The sequence below is a fragment of the Melospiza melodia genome, chromosome 8 (genome assembly GCF_035770615.1).
Source record: "Melospiza melodia melodia isolate bMelMel2 chromosome 8, bMelMel2.pri, whole genome shotgun sequence".
Taxonomy (NCBI): domain Eukaryota; kingdom Metazoa; phylum Chordata; class Aves; order Passeriformes; family Passerellidae; genus Melospiza; species Melospiza melodia.
Window position 1 is genome coordinate 14464912 of NC_086201.1, and position 20459 is coordinate 14485370.

At 42.9% G+C, this 20459-nt stretch overlaps 1 protein-coding gene across 3 annotated transcripts in view; it reads left to right on the forward strand.

The window, feature by feature from the left end:
- Nucleotides 1-1347: 1347 nt before the first annotated feature.
- Nucleotides 1348-20459, forward strand: part of SMARCAL1 (SWI/SNF related, matrix associated, actin dependent regulator of chromatin, subfamily a like 1) — a 35591-nt gene continuing 16479 nt past the window's right edge. The window contains exons 1-9 of one of the 3 annotated variants that reach the window (XM_063161860.1): nucleotides 1348-1400; nucleotides 2237-3413; nucleotides 4110-4160; nucleotides 6746-7006; nucleotides 8143-8193; nucleotides 10906-11086; nucleotides 12006-12156; nucleotides 15000-15158; nucleotides 16902-16967. In XM_063161860.1, coding sequence (XP_063017930.1) covers nucleotides 2327-3413; nucleotides 4110-4160; nucleotides 6746-7006; nucleotides 8143-8193; nucleotides 10906-11086; nucleotides 12006-12156; nucleotides 15000-15158; nucleotides 16902-16967 — 2007 coding nt within the window. In that variant the 5' untranslated portion in view covers nucleotides 1348-1400; nucleotides 2237-2326. Of the gene's footprint in view, nucleotides 1401-1602; nucleotides 1828-2236; nucleotides 3414-4109; nucleotides 4161-6745; nucleotides 7007-8142; nucleotides 8194-10905; nucleotides 11087-12005; nucleotides 12157-14999; nucleotides 15159-16901; nucleotides 16968-20459 lie in introns of those variants that run through there. The other 2 variants (XM_063161858.1, XM_063161859.1) reach the window with 2 other exon arrangements.

The following is a 20459-nucleotide window of genomic DNA, read 5'->3' on the forward strand; positions in this document are numbered from 1 at the left end:
TCCCCAGAGATCAGTGTTGGGCTCAGTCCTGTTTATTGGCAATCTGGATGAGAGGATTGAGTTTACCATTAGCAAATTTGTGGACGACACCAAGTTGGGTTGGACTGTCACTCTGCAGAGAAAGCTGGGCAGGTTGGATGAATGGGCTGAGATTAAGGTATGACATTTAACATGACCAAGTGCCAGGCCCTGCACTTCACCCACAACCGCCCCAGGCAGTGCTACAGGATGGGGGCAGAGTGGCTGAAAAGCTGCCCAGTGGAAAAGGATCCGGGGGTGCTGGCTGACAGCAGCTGAACATGAACCAGCACTGCCCAAGTGGCCAAGCAGGCCAATGGCACCTGGCCTGTATCAGGAATAGTGTGGCCAGCAGGACCAGGGCAGTGATTGTCCCCCTGTGCTCAGCACTGGTGAGGCCACATCCTGAGTGCTGTGACCATTTCTGAGCCCCTCAGCTCAGGAAGGACATTGAGGTGCTGGAGTCCAGACAAGGGCAACAGAGCTGTGAGGGGTCTGGAGCAGCTGGGGGAGCTGGGGGTGTTTAGTCTGGAGAAAAGGAGGCTCAGGGGAAACTTTATCACTCTCTGAAAGCACCTGAAAGGAGATTGCAGCTAGCGGAGGTAGGGCTCTTCTGCCAGGCAGCCAGGGACAGAGCCTCAATCTGCGCCAGCGGAGGTTAAGGCGGGACATTATGAAGAATTTCTTCACAGAACAGGCGATTAGACATTGGAATGGGCTGCCCAGGGAGGTGGTGGAGTCACCTGGAGGTGTTTAGTGAAAGACTGAACGCGGGCTTCAGTGCCATGATGTGATTGACATGGTGGCGTTCGGTCATGGGTTGGACTTGATGATCTCAGAGGTCTTTTCCAACCTGCCACCGATATTCAAAAATGACAAAGCGGCCTTGCAATGCCAGCTTCTGCTCCTAACCCCGGGGACAGAGTCCTTCCTCACTGCTGACAAGAGCCGTGACCCTTTCTCACACATCAGCTCACTGCTGACTCCCCGCTCAGACACCGTTAGGAACAGCACATATTGGAGAGCCAGACCCACACAGGGGCAGCGGGCGAGGGGATCTGCCCCGCCCGAACAGCGTTGGGTGCTGGCTGGGGAAGGACTTCAGCCTGGGGCCGGCAGCAGAGTCCCCGCACGCCGTACGGGGCCTGAGCGAGGGCGGCCCCGGTGTCCCGGCTCCCTCCACGGAACGCCGCAACTCCAGCGGCCCCGAGATGGCGCCGCGACCGGAAGACTTCATTTCCCAGCGCCCCGCGCGCCCCGCTAGCCACTCTTATCTCCCGGCGTGCTGTGCCCTCCCGGCCGCTCGGTGCCACAGGGCGGTAGCGCAGGGCCTGCTGGGAACTGTAGTCTCTCGACGGCGCTCCGGGCCGCGCCCGCCGGCGGTGAGCGGGCGGCGGAGCCTCCGCGGCGGGCGGGAAGAAAGCCTGACCTCCGGGACCGCGGGGGTGGCGGGGGGACCCGAGGGACGGGTCGGGACCTCCGTGGGGTCTGGGACGGGAGCCTGCCCGGCTCCTGGGAGAGGAGGGGGCAGAGGGTGAGCCCCACCGCCCGCAGGAAGCTGAGGAGCGGAGGGGCGGGCATCCCGTAGGACGCGGGCGGCGAGTGCATGGTGCGGGGTGGGCTGCTGGGAGAAGTGGCGGGAGGCAGCTCCTCGCTGCTGTGTGAAGGTCCGTGACCTGCGAACGGAGCTTTCTCTGGAGGAGCTGGCTCTGTCCTGTGGGGTTCAGCATGTATGTGCCACGCTGTGTGAGATACCCAGGAACCGAAGGTGAACAGGGAAGGTGGGCATCGTCCCATCTTTGCTAAAAGGTACCCGACATAGGACACACTAACACCAAAGGGATGTAATCCTCTGCCTCCATGTGCCTTCGCAGGGCTGGCTCTGCAGTGCAGGGTTTCCCTGTGCTTTGCTATTTTACTAGTTCTGCTGGGAATTGCAGAGAAGAGTACTCGAATAGAATAGGAGTTTTCTCCTTTTTCCATATGTTTTATCTATGCAGGACTGGCATGCAAGGCCTCATCAGTGTCTGTCACCATCTACGTGCTGATAATGGCTCAGCATTAATGTGACAGCTTTACTGTCAACTTTACTAGATTAATGTAGGATCAGTTACAGTAATACTCAATTACTAATAATGCTAAGTTATCAATACAATAGTAATCTGTGGATTGGTTTTTTTTGGGTTTTTTTGTTTGTTTGTTTGTTTTTTTTCTGTAGACTGGCCTCTCTTCCTCTAAAGAAGCAGTTGCCTCTGTGATTAATTCCCAATGTAGTTTTGGTAGAGACTTGTTGTTGGAATTGTTGAAGATGTCATCAGGCCTTACGGAGGAGCAGAAGAGGAGGATAGAGGAGAACCGGCGGCTGGCTTTGGCCAGGAGGGCAGAGAGGCTGGCAGCCCAGGGCGCTGGGCACGGGGGCATCGCTGCTGCTCCGCACACCGGGCACGGGCTGGGCAAGCCGGGCGGCTCCAGGGAGGAAAACAATCATGTCGGGTTCACCAGCCAGCCCCCACTCAATCCAAACACGCCTGTGGAGCAGAGGAGCTGTCTCCAGAAAGGCTGTAACCATTACACAGCCAAGCAACAGATGGCCGGCTCACACAGAGAGCAGCAGAAGAGTTGTTCAGAGGACTCGGAGCAAGCAAGTGGCCTAAAGCAGTTCCCTGTGATGATCCCGAATTCTCTGAGTTATTCCCGTAAACATTTCTTGGATGCTGGTAGTCAGGAAGATGGACAGCACACTTCTGTTAATCATGGAACATTCCAGCAGCCCAAATGCAACCCAGCGTTCAAAAACCCCACAGGACCAGCTCATCCAAGATTCACTGATAATGGGCACCCTGAGGGTAGTAAAGATTTACAAACTCAGGACAAATCTGCCATTAAATATGTTTCACCACCAAGCGATGCAGAAATGCTGGAAAGCATGAACACAGTGACAGAAAGAACAGGGGGAGGTTTTGTCTCTCAGGCCAGTGATGGGATGCAGAAGCTGGCCACCTCTGCTGGTGTAGGCTCTGCCTTTGAAGCTGCCTCTCACAAGAAAGCAAATGTTATAAAAGCTAGTAAAGATTTACAAACTTGGGACAAATCTGCCATTAACTATGTTTCGCCACCAGTCTGTGTTCTCGTGAGCGATTCAGAAATGCTGGCAAATATAAACATACCTACAGAAAGAACAGGGGGAGGTTTTGTCTCTCAGGCCAGTGGTGGGATGCAGAAGCTGGCCACCTCTGCTGGTGTAGGCTCTGCCTTTGAAGCTGCCTCTCACAAGAAAGCAAATAATGTTACAAAAGGAAAATGTGTGAAATATGGGGAAGACCGATTCCAGGTTGAAATAGGATACAATGCTGAACTTATTGCTGTGTTTAAGAAGGTTCCAAGCAAAGCCTATGGTAAGAATTGTTTGTTTGCTGTTATCTCTGTTTTAAATTGGGTTGAAGTTTTGGCATCTGCTGCTATTGTAGTTGCTACTTGCTCTTACCAATGTACCTATTGCTGGGGTGGAATTTGTGGTATTAATGGAGAATTAAAGAAGTAAATACAGATTAAATTGGATAGGAATTCTGGACATAAATAGCTTGAGCTTGGATTTAGAAAAGAAGTCTAAAGCCTTGCTTTATGAGTAGTGCTCTGAAAAGTTAAGTGGCAGCAGCTGGTCAGTTTGTTGAAAGTGAAGGAAGCAAAGTTATTCATAAACTGGGATGTGAAAATGGGTCACTTCAGCTATAGTTCAGAGTTATGAGCTGATTCTGTTTCATGGGTGACAGAGAGCAGTGGAATCTCTCCCTTTTGTTTTTCTTCTAATATTTCACCATTATCTTTATTTGTTTTATTCTATTTTTGTTTTCCCTCAGGTTTTGCTGATCCCTGTGAGCGGTTGTTGCATTCCTGTTTAGTATTCATATTCCCTATGTTTTTTTCTGATGTCATGTAGCTGTAAACATGGGCATAAGTGTTTTTCAGATGTGTGGCAAAAAATTTGCATGAGTAGATTGAATACTCTTACCTCACATGAACATTTTATGGCACCGCTTTTTTTCTGCCCCAAATGATTCATATTCTGCCCTATTACTCTTGTCCTACTTTAGATCCTGCTATGAAAAAATGGAATTTCAGCATGGAAGATTACAGCAGTGTCTGTAAGTAAATGTTGAATGATAAAAACAAGTGGAATCTTGACACCCCCTCCTTCCCCTGCTTTCCATAGTTATTGTTTAGCCTTGTTAGTGTCTTGAGTAATAAAAGTAGTGCTACTTAAAGATAATGCCCATCTTTTAGGCAACAAGCTCATAACATTTTTCTGATATTTTGTGGTTGATTAGAAATAATTTAATTTTTCATGTAATCTAAATACCAAGCACAGGTTGCCCTTTCTCTACCATTGCATTTTTCAGCAACCAACAAGATCATAGGAAAATTATCTGCTGTGCTGGTACTTGTTTTGAATTTGTTTTGAAAACTGAGTGTGTTCCAGTGGCTAATGCTTAATTTCTGGGTCCATTCATGTATTTTCTTTTTAAATAGCTCTTCTATAAACACATTTATTGTTCATTTTGTGTGTCAGAAAAGGATAAAGAGTAGTTCTCCAGAGTTTTGAGTGAGACTGAAAATGAATTTGCCCTTTTTTTGGTATAACAAGGGAGGGTTCATTTTTTTTCCTCTCCTGTCATCTTATTCTGGAAAGATGGAGAGATTATAGAGGCAAACACTTCAGGTAGGCTCTTCAGAAGCACACTGTACTGAAGTGAGTGATAAATCACTATTGATTTCAGTGGGAACAGAATTAGGCCTGTGTTGAGCACTTTAAAAAACCACAGTTGAGTGCTGGTATTTTAGCTTCCCATGTGGGTTGCCACACATTTATAATTTAAATGCTGTTGGCTTGCTTGAAGTGTATCAAGTACAGATGAGAGCAGAGTCTCTGCACCAAGGAGCCTGCAAATGAAGAGAATGGTTTTTAGAAATCAAGCATTTTTCTTTAAAGCCATGAAATACCTGAGGACTCTATGGAAGGTTCCTGTTTACAAGTGAAGACAGTATGTGACCAACATTGGCCTGTTAAATTGGGGAAAATAGCCTGAGAAAAGGGAACTAACTTAAAAGGGCCTTGAAAATGTAAAAGTGAAAGTGTAAACCAATTATTTTTAAAGTTCCCACTTGTAATTTAGTTTTTCTGAATAATGTAATCCTGTATTACCTTTTTTTTCCTTTGTACTATAAATTAAACTTGCAGTCAAGCTTAGAAACAAATGTTGAAATAAAGGAGTAAAATAGGCTTTTTTCCTCCCTAATTTCTTTCCGTTTTAGTTGTAGAGGTGACCTCTAACTACACAGTGCTAAACCAGTAGCATTTAAAATCTTTTGCTTGGTGCATTGGGAGGAGAAGGTGTAAATTGGTGTTTTCCAATCCCTCTAATTTAAAAATTATTTTAAGTGAGTACTTTTAAACTTTTTATTTGGAGTAGAAATCTCAAATGCTTGGATTTATTCAGGAAGTCACTTATTTTAAAATAAGGTTGGATGATACCCAAATGGTTTATTTATTAATTGATTAGGAAGAAATTGTCTGATTTTCTTTTTTCTCCATTTTCACATCTTGACCACTGAACTTAAAATTTGTACTTTTTTATTGTGTATCAGTTTTCTGGACTAGTTAAAAAGAAGCAGAGAGGAGCATCATGTGCAGCTCAGTGCTCAAAAGACTGGATTCACCTGGGTTTATGCTAAACATCTCCCACAGAGGGAAAGTTGCCTTCTACAAGTACTTGAAGAGAGAGTGTGCTTAATGGTGCCTTGCTTTTGAGTGTAATGGACTCTGGAGATGTTCATGAATCTTTGTGTTACTATGGTATCTGTGAGGTGGAGGCTTGGGCACAAACTGCACTACTTTGGTGCTGTAAAAAGTATAAGAAATAGTATTTCTTAACCATCAAAGTTCAGTTATAATAATAAAGGCAACACATGGGTATGGATTGGCAGAGAAACACAGGGGTAAGTGACATGTTTATTTCTGTGGACAGCTGTGTTCTCAGGCTACCATCAGTAAAATGCTGTGTCCCTCCAGTCTCCATGCCCTGGCATTGTGTCAGAAGTGATTGCTGGTGATGGGCAGGACAGGAGTGCAGGTGGCTGGGGGGAGGTGCAAGTCTAACTGTAGGACGCAGAACAAAGGGTAATAAAGGTTAAAGGGAACTTAAATTGTAACAAAAGAGATTTAGGAATTGGGACTGGATTCCTTCCTACAGCATTCCTCCTAGGTGGATTGTCTATCAGACATTGATGTGAGGCAGGAGGCAGATTTTTAAATTTTTCTCCTTTGTTGTTTACAGAAGCACCTCCCCATCTTTTCAGACACATGCTATTGATCACCATGCCCCCATCCCTGTGATTTTCTGAGTTAAAGCACTGTAAGGCTGGGTGCAATTTACTGCTAAATGTGCTTCTGCAGGTTGTTTGCCCTGGCCTAGGGAGCCACATTTTAGAATTGCTGACAGAGAGGGAGCTTAGTGCAATCACAGTGCTGGACAGGCCCTTGTTCATTTACTATCACATGTTCCCTTTGCCCCTGCTGCATTCTCTGTGGAAAATCCCACCAGCCTCCTCCTCCAGGCCATTGCTTTCTCTATTCTTTGTCCCTGTGAATGAAAGCAGGGAATCATCATCCCTTTTAAACTTGTGTGGGTTCTTTGTTATTAATTCTTTTCTGTATCTCTACTCTCCCTAGTGGAAGCAGCCAATCAACTTTCATCAGTAATTCTGGCACCACTGGAAGGAGAAAGTGTGGTTGGCCTGGCGTCAGGCTCTCATTTTGTTGGCAGCAGTGTTAATGTGAAATCCCTCTTGAAGATGTGTAAGAGCTGGAAGAAGCCCTCAGCCCTGGTCAAAGGGAAGTGTGTGCTCATCTCCCGCCTGCGATTTGAGGTCGATGTTGGGTATTCTGCAGAAGTGATTGCAGTGTTCAAAAAGATGGATTCCAGAAATTATGGTGGGTCTCCTGCTGTGTCTGCTTTGTAATAATGGCTGTGTTGGGGCTGCTCTTGCTTTGTAGATAAGAGGTTGTGAGAGTACATCCCTCTGAAAGAGCACAGGAGAATGTGCTTTGGTGAAGATTTTAAAAGATCTTGTAGTTCTAGTTTAGTGTTGTATCCATGTCCAGCACTTTATCCCATGGCAGAACATGTCCTCTGCCTGTTAGCTGAGGTGATAGTTCAGGTCTCAGCATGATTACCTTGACATTTACTGTAAATACTGTAAATGAGGTGGGTTGTGCTGATAATATGCCAGCAGTATGGAGACCATGCAAAGTTCTTGTCTTTATTATCAAATGCAGCAGGATGTTCTCTTACTTCTGCTTTACTGTGCTGTACAGTGGCTGCAACTGCCTGAGCAGATTTAGTTTGCCAGGAGTTTTACCAATGTTTTCAAGGCAAGTGTAACTGTAGAGCACTCTTTATGTTGGCATTCAGATTTCTATGGTAAATATAATTTTTTTTCCACTTGTAATTTGGGAAATGAGACACAGTGATGATGAGGTGACATGCACAATGTCACAGGCAGTGACAGCATGGAGAAGAAATTCTGGAGCTCTAGTTCTTTGGGCAGGGTCCCACTTCCTTGTTGTGCCTTCACCTGACTCTGAATTTAGTCTTCTTTCCCTGGTATTGCACACAGCTGCTACGCAGGGATAAGCCTGCCAGATAGGTCTGGCATTAAATTTGGATATTGATGAATTTCCTCCTGCACCCTCCTGAGCACTTTGACTCTAGGGTATGGAGACACAAGTGAAAGTGATTGTTTTACTGACTGAAGTCAGAGTTTGTTGATTCACAAGCAGAAACTTTGCACACATTCTTCATCCCTTCTTGCAGTGAAGAAAAAGTGGTTGCCAAAATCCTTGAGCAGATGGGTTCATTAGGAGAGCTGGTCTTGGCTTGCTGTGGTGATACCACCATTTCTAGATGTATGGTCATACTTTTAAATCTTTTCCAAACTGACTGCTTAACATGACAGCAAACACAGGAGAATTGATTTTGATCAAGGTAATAGTTCTTCTAAAATGGACAGAGAATTCAGTCTTTTTTTAAAAGAGACTTATGACAGTGTTTGTTGTAACTATTGCAGATATGAATACCAGAAAATGGAATTTCCTGCTGGAGGATTACCCCAAACTAAGTGAGTAGCTGTGTTTCTCCAGTGAAGGAGAACTTCTGTGCATCAGTTTCTGTCTATTTCCTTTTGCCTTTATGTATCTGTATAATCCTGCTGAAACTGTGACTTGCCAAACTGAAATGTAAAACTGTCTTTTAGTATGTTTTTTTTCCTAATAGATGCAACTTTGCAGAATCATCCAGTCTCTGCAGCATGCTTCTAGCACATCTGCTTCTCAGGTTTTTATGTTTAATTGAGGTTATAGAGTGCTTTGAGATGAATAGCAGTACACAAGTCCTATAGATTGTAACTATTATTTATCATCACAGTCAGCATGCTGTGTTTGCTTCACTGCTCATGTGAGGGTTTGTGGCTGTGGAATTTGGTGGGGGTAAGTTTCAGAAGGATAATAAGCCAGGTGCTCTCTGCACATCCTTGGGAAGTGTGAGTGTTTCAGAGGTGAAATGCTGTTGCTCAGAGTGCTTGTTCTCCAGCATGGGCTCCTCCTTCCATGGGATACCAGAGTGTGTTTAATAACTGAGTAAGTGCCTGCTTCTATGATGCATGCCTTAATAACATTAGTAATGGTTGTAGGGCTGAAAGCCCTGTGGTGGGGCTGTGTAGGAAGGCCAGGTCTTGAAAACAAGTGAGTGTGTCTTGGAGGAGACTGTTATGGAACTGCAAGATTAGGATGTTGACATTCCTGATTTTGGTGAGTGCTGATGATCACTCACAATTTGGTCAGAAGGCCTTTTGTACATGCAAAGGGCCTGATCCTGTAGCATGTGCCAGGCAGTGTGAGCACGCACATCACCTCCTAGTCTGTCATGGGATCAGTCATGCTGGCTGGGAGTTGTACACATTACATGAGGTGTTCAGAATCCCACAGATTTGAGGAAAGGAAAATAATTCCATGAATCTTGCAGAGTGTAATTTGTGAGGGCATTTGAGGATTCCAGCACGTGCCTTTTAGAGGAGCAGCATTTGCTTTGTTGCCTGTTCATTTGCCTACATCAAAATTAAAAAAAGAGAATTTAGGCTGGATGCCATTTCCAGCAGAGAGATCTGTTAGCTGGGAACTGTTTGTAGAGGTTAATGTCTCTTTGCCTAGTTGCTCAGTCATCTTTATATAAAGGTCACTTCACTAAAAACTGTCTGTTGGATGAATCATGCTGGTGGCAGATATATCTTAATCACTCTCCCAGCTCATGTACAGAACAATAGCAGCAGAATTATCAGTGAGCAAATTGTAGCAATTATGCTAACACACATCTCGGTCTGTGAGTGTAATAACAAGCTTGTGCTGTTCTTTGGATGGAGAGAGTTCCTGCTATTGAAGAAGTATAAATTAAACCAGAGAGTTTTAAAAGTTTGGTCATTGCCCAACCACAAATGGAAATCTTTTCATATGTATATTTCTTGAAATTGCTTTCCCCCTTTACATGGCAGGGGTCCATCCTGCTGTTTTCCTCTTGGAGACTGCTGAAACAAAAATACCTAATTGAATTCTGGTGCATTTACTGCTGGTATAGTGAGTTCTTATTTTAGTTGTTTTTCCAAGCAGGTTTTTTTTTGCCTTCTGGACTTCATATACAAACCATTATTAAAGAAAAAAAAAAGGAAGCTGCTTCCTGCAATAAAAATTTGTGCCCCTGCATTTGTGTTCCTAGTGTAGAGGTGTCTTTGATTTCATAGTCACTGGACAAAAATTATTAAATAAGTTCTCCTGGTTACAGCTCGCTGTGTGTTTAAAACTGGTGTTAATTTGCTTAGAGATTAACTGTTGGATTAAAAAGAAACACTTTTATTTTTGGGGGGATGGAATAGAGAGGCTGTTGGAGGGGACTAAAGTAGGGTTGTCCAGGAGGAGAATTGGCTGGATGCTCTGGTTGTTATGATGTGTGGGTTGAAAAGATGAAGGCTCTGAGGTCTTGGTATAATGGATGCTGGGGATCCCTTTAGTTCAAACTGGGAAGGTAAAGTTGTGAGGCTTCATGGGTGAAGTACTGAGGAGCTGAAGTGGCTGCCTGTAAGCTGCTTCTGTCCAGGAGAAGAGCAGTGGCCACCAGCTGGGCAGGGAGGTGCTATGGATCCTGAAGGATGGCTGTTGGAGTGCTGCTGGTGATGGTACAAAAGCTGTTTCTGAGTCTTGAGGTGCTTCCTGTTTTTTTACCCAGTGTGGTAAAGTGGATGCAGAACCCAACTGTGTGAATTCAGGGAACAGGAGGAGAAGAGAGTTTTCAAAATTGAAGATTAATTATATTCTTTAGGTAACTCTCTTCAGTCACTTCTGATGGTTTTGTCATGGTGGGCACCTCAGAGGTACAGAATCCCAAGGTCAAGATAAAGATGCCCCTGCTTTCTAGGCTTCAGGAGTTCTTTTTTTCAAATCTGTACTTCAATTCTGAGTAAAGTGTGCCCTAAGCTGCCCTCAGCATGAATAATCCAGCTCCAGCTGTATTAGTAGCAATCGTCTCTGAATGGTGGCATCAGAGTTGCAGTTTTTTATAATCAAGTCTAAGTAAGAGGGGAGGAGATGTGATTCATCATGTGGTTCTGAAATAGACTTTAGGGAAGAGGCCAGGCTAACACCTGTGCATGATGCCATGATTTCTGTGACCTGTTTCAGGATAGGAGATGATATTTCTGATGAGGTTGAGGGTTGTGTCCTGAGATCCATAATGGAGGTTGTGTGTGTGTTGTCCTTCAGATAATGAACTGCTCTGTTCTTTGCAGTGCAAGAGTTACTGAGCCTCGTGTCCGTAGAAGTGGAGCCACTGCCTGAAGCAGTAATTAAGACCTTTGCTGCTCAGCTCCAGAGGTCTCCATCTCTGACAGACATTCCTGATGCTGACCTTTCAGGAGTGGATTCCAAAATTGTGACGAGCCTCATGCCCTTTCAGCGGGAAGGTGTGAAGTATGTCCTTTTAGCATGCTGTTAAGTGCTAGTCCTTGTCTAAAATTGTGTCATTTTTATTGGTGCACAGATTGCCTTCTCATTTCTCTAGAGTCTGGGCCTATTATACTCTGCCACTTTGATTATTTGGTATAGGATGGTTTGTTTAGGACTTTTTAATTCTTTATTATTTTTTGAGTGACACATCTGTTTTATTTCGAGATAGAATTCATCATGAGTCAGGTGGAAAGTAGTATTTTGCTAGCCTAAAAAATTGATCAAATGATACATCTCTGATCTCCCTCTTGTGATTCAGTATGTAGATATTTGTCATATGATTTTTTATTTTGTAAGGTAATTGTTTTTTTTTCCCAAGTGCATCTCTTCTGTTGTTGTTGTTTTTTGAATATTAAATACGTATTGGAAAGGACCAAGAAATGGGACTCAAGCCCTAAAACATTTTAAATTACTATTTATATGTATAGATAAAAGTTTAAGTGTCCCTGTCCCCATCATATATAATCAATAGTTGTTGATTTCAATATGCAATCCAGGACAGTCTGTACTTAATGGTCTTAAATTGCTATTGTTGTTAGTAATAATTTCTTAGCCAGAATGAACTCTGGAACACAATGTGAGTAATATAATGGAAAAAATGTGCTTTAAATAATTGTAAGGTCTTGAGACTACTTCTCATATGAAATCAAAGATTTCATATGAGAACCACAGCTGAACCACTCTGTTAAGGAGTTTGCAAGCTTTGAGAGATTTGTGGGAGTTGCTCACTGTATGAAGACTAAGGGAGAAAATCCAGGTTTACTGAAGAACCCAGATCACTTACAGGTGATCCACATCAGAGGCTTCATCATGACTTGTGCTCATCATGGTTGCCAGATATAACCCATCTCTTGATTCTTCTTTCCCTCTCTGTTTTTCCCAGTTTTGCCATTTCCAGAAAGGGACGTTTGCTGCTGGCGGATGACATGGGCCTGGGCAAGACCATCCAGGCCATCTGCATTGCTGCCTATTACCAGCAGGAGTGGCCCTTGCTGGTGGTCACTCCTTCTTCTGTGAGGTTTACATGGGCAGAGGTACTGTGGGCTTGGCCGTGTGCAGGGGTCAGTGAAGAGCCTGTGGGATGGTTACACTGTGCTGTGCTTTGCAAAAGTTAAACTTTTAAATGTATTAAGGCAAAGAAACAAAAAAAAAAATATACTGATTTAGAAACTTGATGATAGTGGGAAAATGCTTGGCATTGACTGTATGGTATATGCCTAATTTTTTTTTATTGGCTGATTTTCTTTTCATAGTCCAGCTGATCTGTTGGGAAAAGGAACAGCTAGAGAAAGTGTGTCCTCTGACCCTGTGTTAACTTTTTCCCCTGCAAGTCAGTTGGCTCCAAGTGGGCATTTTACTCATCAGTGTCAAAGATAATAGTTACATTCAAGCAATTGTCTGGTATTTGAGCCCATGATAGCAGTATTTGCCAGTTCCTTGGCTGGAACAGAGTCCCAGATGCTGGGATTCTCCATTCTGTTCAAAAAGCCCCATTATCATCATCATTGTCTGTCATAATAAGTCTTTTGGCCTGTCCAGTGTATGCTGCTGACTCTCTGAGTCCTTTATTAATGTTGGTCAAAGCCCAAGAGAGCTTGGATGGCTGAGAAGTGTCTTGAAATAAATCACTGCCATAGTTTGTACCCTGAGGCTGCTGGGTTGCCATGGGCTAGTGAAATGTTCAGTGTGGGAGAAAAAGGTGAGCCAGAGCTTTTAGGTCAGTGAATTCTTTCCAGAGAAGGAGGAGGTGGGAATTTAGCTTTTCCTGGAATATGGCATTGATGAGAAAAGTATTGATTTGGATTTACTGGTTTTGTGCTATAACCAGGTTGTTAGAGCATCTTGGTGTGAGTTTTATTATCCAGTAGTGCAACAAAATGCAGGGGGAAAAGAAGATAAAGTTGTTTACTGAGAATGGGAGTGATGCTCATCATACTTGAAATCTCAATGTCTATAGACCTGTGGGACAGCACCTAACCTGAGTGCATCTGTGGGTTATCTACCAGGAACAATTTGGGCCTAGGTTTCCTGAAGTACTGGGAACTGCAAATAAACTTCTACATTCTGCTTCAGGAGATTTAAGAAATATGAGGCATTTTTGAATGGTTGTTTCATTGTTTATTTTTTAAATTTGAGTGCTTGATTTCTTCCTTCCCCTGCTCCCAGCTGCCCAGGAGGCTCCTGTGAGAGATGTTTTGTTAGGACACTTCTTTAGAGATCTGGTTGGTTTTTGAGTATGTGATGGATGTGGATGTAAGAAAAATGTGTCACAGAAATTCAGAAGGTGAAATTTGTTATAGTCTGTAATCTACTCAGTTCATTCTTGTACAGATGTGCTGTACTGTAATGGTTACAAGCTTTTGTGGTGTCTCTGGAACCAAATCAGCAGAAATTTTCTTCATCTTAGTGATATCAGTGTTGTATTTTGGCTTTTTGTGCTCAGGCCACTGAGTGACTTTATAGTCAAGGTGCCATGGGAAGGGACAAGGTACTCTTGGGTCTGAAGTGTTGCACCCCTGTGCATTTAGAGTTCAGCATTGAAACTTAAATAATTAACAGGGTGGTTTCATAGCACTCCTTGTGGACTAAGGTCAGCACCCCGTAAAAAATTCAGGATCAATTTTATGCTGTAAATTATTCCCATGCCCTTTATAAAAGGAGAGGGCTGTACAGTAGGAGTTTCCAGGTACTTTCCTTTTGCTGCCACCTTTGTCCTAAATTCTGACATGGTGTCAAGCACATCCTTTTCTGGGTGGTATCTAACCTTGCCTGCACATTCACTCATTTGGTGGTGCTTTCAGTGAGTGGTGAAGGATAGTTCATTGTTACTTTCTCACATACTCAGAAATGTGAGAAGCTCACTTTTAACTGCTGCTGCCTGAGGTTTCTGAACAGTGGAGAGGAATGATTGTGGTATGGGGATTTCAACGGGCAAAGCTCCTAGAGACAGAGATGCCATTTCTCATCACCATTTGGTTACGTGTCTGTAGGGACCAGATCCTGATGGGCCCAGACAGTTTTCTGCAGAGCAACATCAGCAGAACTCAAATGTTGCAGAGAGCTTGGTGTCACTGGGGACAGAATTACAAGGGAAATGGTGGGTGGTCTGGCTAACAGATGGGTTTGGGGGAGGATATCTTGCTCTGGTGTGTGGAGCATTTCAAGGGGTTGATGGAATGACAATTACCACATGAATTTCAGCTGCTGTCATAGAGCAGCTGGTGTGTTGTCAACTTGATCTTTTCATTTTGGTTTTGTTTTTTTGGCTTTGGGGGTTTTTTGGTGGACTTTTTAAGAAGAGGAGGTAGTGGAAGGGTTTTGTTCATCTGGATGAGTTGTACTTCACCCTCACCATGGAGTAAACATTGCTGTAGTCATAGATGTTTACTGCTTAGAAGTCTGTGTTTCACAGCTATAGGTTTCTGTTGAATGGGAAAACTAAATTTCCCTGTAAGCAATGGTCACAGTATTCTCTGGCTCTGAGCATAGCAGGTACCTTTCTCAAGAGGTTATGCACGTTTCCACTAAAGATCAGATTTTTGTTTGGTTTTTTGGGGTATTACTGGGGTTGGTTTGTTTTTCTTTTGTTTGCTGACTTTGGTTTTTTTTCCACTAAGAGGGAATAGGGTTTGAGCTTTCCTTGCTATATAAAGTAGATCTTGCCTTGTAGCCTGGGTTCTGTTCTTGATGTTCCCATTACCAGGGAGGTTGCCATGGGAAGGCTGCTTACCCTTACTGTGCTCCAAAGCAATGTCTGATGGTGGATGGGATGGGTCCATGTTCTAAATATTCATGAGGATGTTCTGTGTAATGCTTTGGGATCTTGACAAAGAAAATAAGCACCAGAATGCAATTAATTTCTTTCCTCTTCCTCCAGGCATTCCACAGATGGCTTCCATCCTTGAGTCCAGGAAGCACCAATGTCGTAGTGAGTGGGAAAGACAACCTAACAGGAAGCTTGATCAACATCATCAGTTTTGATCTCCTCAGCAGGATGGACAAGCAACTTAAGAGCACATTCCAAGTAGTTATTGTTGTAAGTGGTACATGAAAATCTTCGAATTCTACCTGCAAATGTGGTAGCCTTTGTACAGCAAAGAAGTGCGAAGTGGGCCTTATTTAGAACTGAAAGTATCTTGTAATTGTGGCTGTGATCACAGCTGTCTTCATGAGTACAAGCATGAGGTTTCTCTGAAACCTGTTGAAATAACTAGTAGAGTTTAATTCCTTTGTGATTCCTTAGGCTGTCTTTTCACTTACTGGTTATGGTGCCTCTCTGATTTCATTGTGCTTGCTCATGTCCTCTGCTGGAGAGAAAAGTGTTTAATGTGGTGTGTCAATACAGTAGTCATGGAATTGTATCTTCTTAAGTCTTGGACTACAGGGTGGTGTTAGTGTTTATCCAGTAAAGCAGATAACCTTTCAACATCAAGTGTGTGGGTAAAGCATCAAAAACATCTCCCTTAGCTTGTGTTCCACTGACAATCGGCATTAAGCCTTCTTTGATCATTTGTATCATTTCTTTTGTAAATTACTTCAAATTCCAGTTTTTATCCTTTTATAGAGCCACAGTAAATGGAATTTTTCTGGATTTCAGTTACTAAAAATTCAAAACATCCAGTGTTTCAAATCCAGCTTGGATCAATAGAGAGCAAAAGTGTACATGTAGCTTACTATGAGTATTTGATGTTTGCAGTCTGGTTTTCAGCACACACACACACCTGCCCAAAGATCATGACAATTGGAACATACTGATCTTTCTGTTTCTCAGCTTCAGATGGGAATGTGGTAATAGATGGAGTTCTTTGGAGACCAAGCTACTCAGGGGGAACTGATCTTTTTCATTTTTATATTTTGTCTCCTACACACACTGACTAAACATTCTGTCAAGGTGGAAATGCAGATTATTATTTTTGTAGGCTTGAGGCTACTGCCTTGGAACTTTTAACCAGCCCTGAACTGGCAGATGTTCTTTCTGTGTGTTTGTATGTTCAAATTTGGACCCTTGGTGGGTTTTTACAGATGAGAGTAGTCCTACTGAGTGCTGAGCTTTCCTGCTTTTTCTTCCACTCTTCTTTTGGTGGCTGGGAAAATGAATGTAGCTTATTTGTTATTTGTGAGGGAGAAGGCTGTGCCTGAGAGGCTAAGCAGTTACATTGTCTTTGCATGCTTGTTTCCACACCCATGGAAAGATGAGAATATACCCTTGGAGGGTGCCAACTGCTTTTTGTGCCTTAAATTCTGCCTTACTATAGCAGTAGAAGTGAAGCCCATTTGAGGGTGGTGTCTGAAGTAGGAGACTATTACCCACCTGGTGAGTCCTATCAGCAGAACAGTTGGATCTTAATTAGATTTCTTTTTTCCTTCTCATTTGCATTAACCCCTTATTAAGGGAACTGGAACTGTATAGGCCTCCTATGTTTGCTGCATTTAAAAGATACATAGGGGCAAATGAGTATCAGTTATGGAAATAATATTCCTCTTTCTCCTCCCCTCTCCAGCCCTCTCTGCTCACTTTTTTTGGTGTTCATTTATGATTCATGCCTGCAAGGTTTGATTTTGTTCCATTTGATTGCAGCTGCAGGTCTGAGTGCAGGAAGCCTGCTACTCTGCATCCTGTCTTTTTGTTTAGAATTTGATGTGACTATTCCAATGCCTGAAATATCCTGAATGAAAGGCCTGTAATGCTGGATAGCTGAGAATACTGGGAACTTGTTCTGTGACTGCATTTGGACTATGGATCTGAACTGACTTTGCTTTCATGCTTGTTTTGTTTCAGGATGAATCTCATTTCCTGAAGAACACAAAAACTGCACGCTGCCAAGCTGCCATGCCTCTACTCAAGGTGTGTTTGCTGGCTGCCAAAGCTCTGAGTGCTAACCTCAGGCTCCCAGGGCAGTGTAGCTCCACTTACCAGGTTTAGGAAACACCAGCTGAATTCTTTGTGTGTAAGGGGAAATTTGGGTAATAGTGTAGATCCAAAACAGAAATTTTACCACTTGGTTCCATACAAATATTAGATGGTAAAACCTAACAAAACAACTTCAAAAGCTTGATACAATTGTGGTACTGCCACTGATGGGTTCTGTCATGACAGGGAGAAGGGAATGTCAGAACTTACTGGATGTATTCAGGGAGAGTACACAGAATATAGTGGTGTCAAAATAGCTTGTTAAATGAAAATAATCATTATCAGTTACTTCTTGGCACACAGCTTGCTGCTGCATGTCAGACTGGCATTGCCTAGGGCCCTTCCCTGGTTTTAGGGTTCTAGACTGTCACTGCAGGCTTCCAATGTATTTGTGTGTCTGGTTACATGTACAGAGCCACTGGGAAATGGCAGAATGTGAGGTTAGTGGGACAAGTGGCCCACAGAAGGGAGGCAGTAGTCAATTATAAGATACCAGGAGAAATGTAAACTCTAAAATTTGCCTGTTGTCCTGGGATCAAAGACTCAAACTCACCCTGGTGGCCTCTAACAGACACAGATTTAAGTTATGGGTAGTTTCTAGACACTGCAGAGTCTGTACTTTGGAAGAAGGTAGATGCAGTTCCTCTTCAGCAATTAACCAACAGTATGTATAAAGGGAAGATCTGATATGTGATGGCTTTATTGCAACCACCTTTAATATGCAAGATTCTTAATGGCTTGCTGAAGATGGTTGTCCTTGAATAACTTGGTTGTTCTCCTTAAAGGCCTGACTCTTCTCTTAGTTTTCAAATCACTTCAGGCTTTTAATGCTTGGAAGCTTAAGTGGGAGGTCCAATTCTGTGAGCAGTTTGAAATACAGTAATTAGGGTGTATGACTGAAAATCGTGGAAAATAACAAATTCACCCTCATTTTGAGCAAAATGCTCAAAAACCAGCCTCATCCTTTGCTACTTGAAGCTTTGTAAGGATCAGCTTGTCAAAATTATTTTCAGGCTGCAAGATATGAGAGTGAAAGATGGTAGCTGTTAGGCAGAGGTTAATTGCCTGTATGCACTTCCTGAGAATTTACAGTTTTATGCTGTCACATCACTGGTCTTAAAGAATTGAGAGCTGATGCTTCTGAAACTGAATTTCAGTCTTCTGAAAGCATTAAGAGTTTCATATTCATATGAAACATGGTGCATTATCTCACCTGCAATGAGCATGCAGTACCAGATGTTTTGTGTTAGATGTTCAGGTAAATTCTGTTTGCCTGATTGCTGACTAAAATTTCTGAAGTACTTGCAATAATAGCCATTTTTCTTGCTTTCCAACATAGGCATTTTGCTCTAAAACTATCCCCTTTGGCAGGTGTGTCTTCAGCTCCTAGTGAGTGATGCTGTGGTCACTCCTGGCACAACACATCACACCAGTATTTCTGTATTTGAAAGAACTTTTTGTATTTGAAAGAACTGCCAAAATATCAGGAGCTTTCATCACTTAAATACTGAATCCAACAACTATACTATGTGATACCTATAGTAAGTAGCCAGTGGGATAGAAATGAGAGTATTTTCATTCTTTTACATGATACCTTAAAATTACTGAATAAGAGGTGTGGCTAAACATGCTGCTGAAGATAATATTCTTATTCTTGCCTTCTTTATGTTAAAAAGGTTTGAGCAGCAGTAGGGCTCTTAGAAGAGAGCAGAAACAGGTGTAACTGTATAAGCAAGTCCTTGAGAGGTAAACTGCTTCTAGTACCCCAGTCCCTACCTTAAGGTTACAGTGTGCAGCTGTGCCAGTGCTGTAACCAGAGGCTCTGGAGCTAATGCATGCCTTGTTTGTTTACCTTCTGAGCATTGCCACTTCTAACTGTTAGCATAATACCACTTTAAACTATCCGAAATTGCCATAGTTGCTGGTATTTCCTATGAGGATCTCAATGTCTTAAAGCATAAAACTTGAATGGACTTCTAGGGACCAAAAAAAAAGAAACCTACTTAAGAAATGTGATCCTTGGCCCTTACATGCTGCAAAGATTTATGAGTCCATAATGACACTGGACAGATCTAAGTTAAAATGTTTTGGATATAAAAAAAATTAATTAAGTATGGATGGAACTGAAAAAAATTTCTATCTTGATAGAATTTGCACTTTCGACTTCTACCGTTGAGTAATAAATGAAATACATAAGTTGTTGCAAGTGTTTTATACAGAACTGCGCAATAATTGGATTAAATTGGTACATTGATAATAAAGATGACATACCTTGGATATTAGTTTCTAATTTGTCTTGTTAGATAGCCAAACTGAATTTCCACCTCTCAGATCTTTATCTCATTGTTACAGCATTTAAAGCCTTATTTTAGTTTTTATGTCTGATGTTGACAGGTTTTCAAAATGGTGTTTTTAGCCAGTCAGTCATAATTCATCTTTTCCTGCTCTCTTGTATATATTGCAGAGCAAGTGTGGTATGGAATTGTCAACCAAAGCCATGTATTAAACATGTCACCTAAGTTTGCCCATTGGGGATTTTTAGACATCTTTTTAATATTAACAAAAGCTGCAGATTTTGTGTGTGCACCACTCAGTATCTTTTCTGACATACTTGGCTGCTACCCTGACAGAGATTCAGAAAAGTTTTGCTTTAGACAAAGGAAGAAATTTTGTAATGGCTGGATGAATGTATGCAGTGGCTGTGCTCACTGCCTCATGGCTCACCCCAGGTTGTCATTAGTTTAGAATGAATATATAGACATGTGATGCCAGATTTACTGTTAGTGGACAGAACTTTGAGAGGAACAGTAAGATAGAGTGAAATAGCAGCAGCAAGATGTTTAGGCCGTATATCTTATTCCCTTCATGTTCCAGTGCATGTGCAAACTTGTGGGTGTGCAGGCTTGTACATGGGGGAGAATGCTCTGTCTGCCTCAGTGAAAGGAGGTGGTAGAGTTTGCACAGTCTGTGTGCATCCCTGCAGAATTATGGAGAAGGATGGATTGAAAGCTGTAGTAGAAAACAGTCCTTTGATGTTTGGTCATGTGGCAGAAATGCTGCTTTCAAAGTCAGCCGGCTTTCACACCAGCAGGTCTGTGCCAGCAGCTGCCTGAGATTTGTCCCCAGCTGCAGCAACTCTCACATACTCAGGGGCCAGAGGCTGCTGTGTTCAAAGTGATCTTTGTGTCTTGTTTCCATGCACATCAAAGTGAGAATAGCTTCATACTGTTGGGCTGTAGCTGAGTCACCAAAAGGCCTCGTTAGGCCTGGCATGTCCTTCCCCCTAACTCAAAGCTGTGTCAATTGGTAATAGGACCTGCTTGTCTTCTTACTGTTTTCTGTAGTCTCGTGTTTGGGACTAAGTTCTCCTAGGCATAGTGACAATACTGGTTTTTCCCTTCACCTCTGCTCTGGATCTGCTTCCCT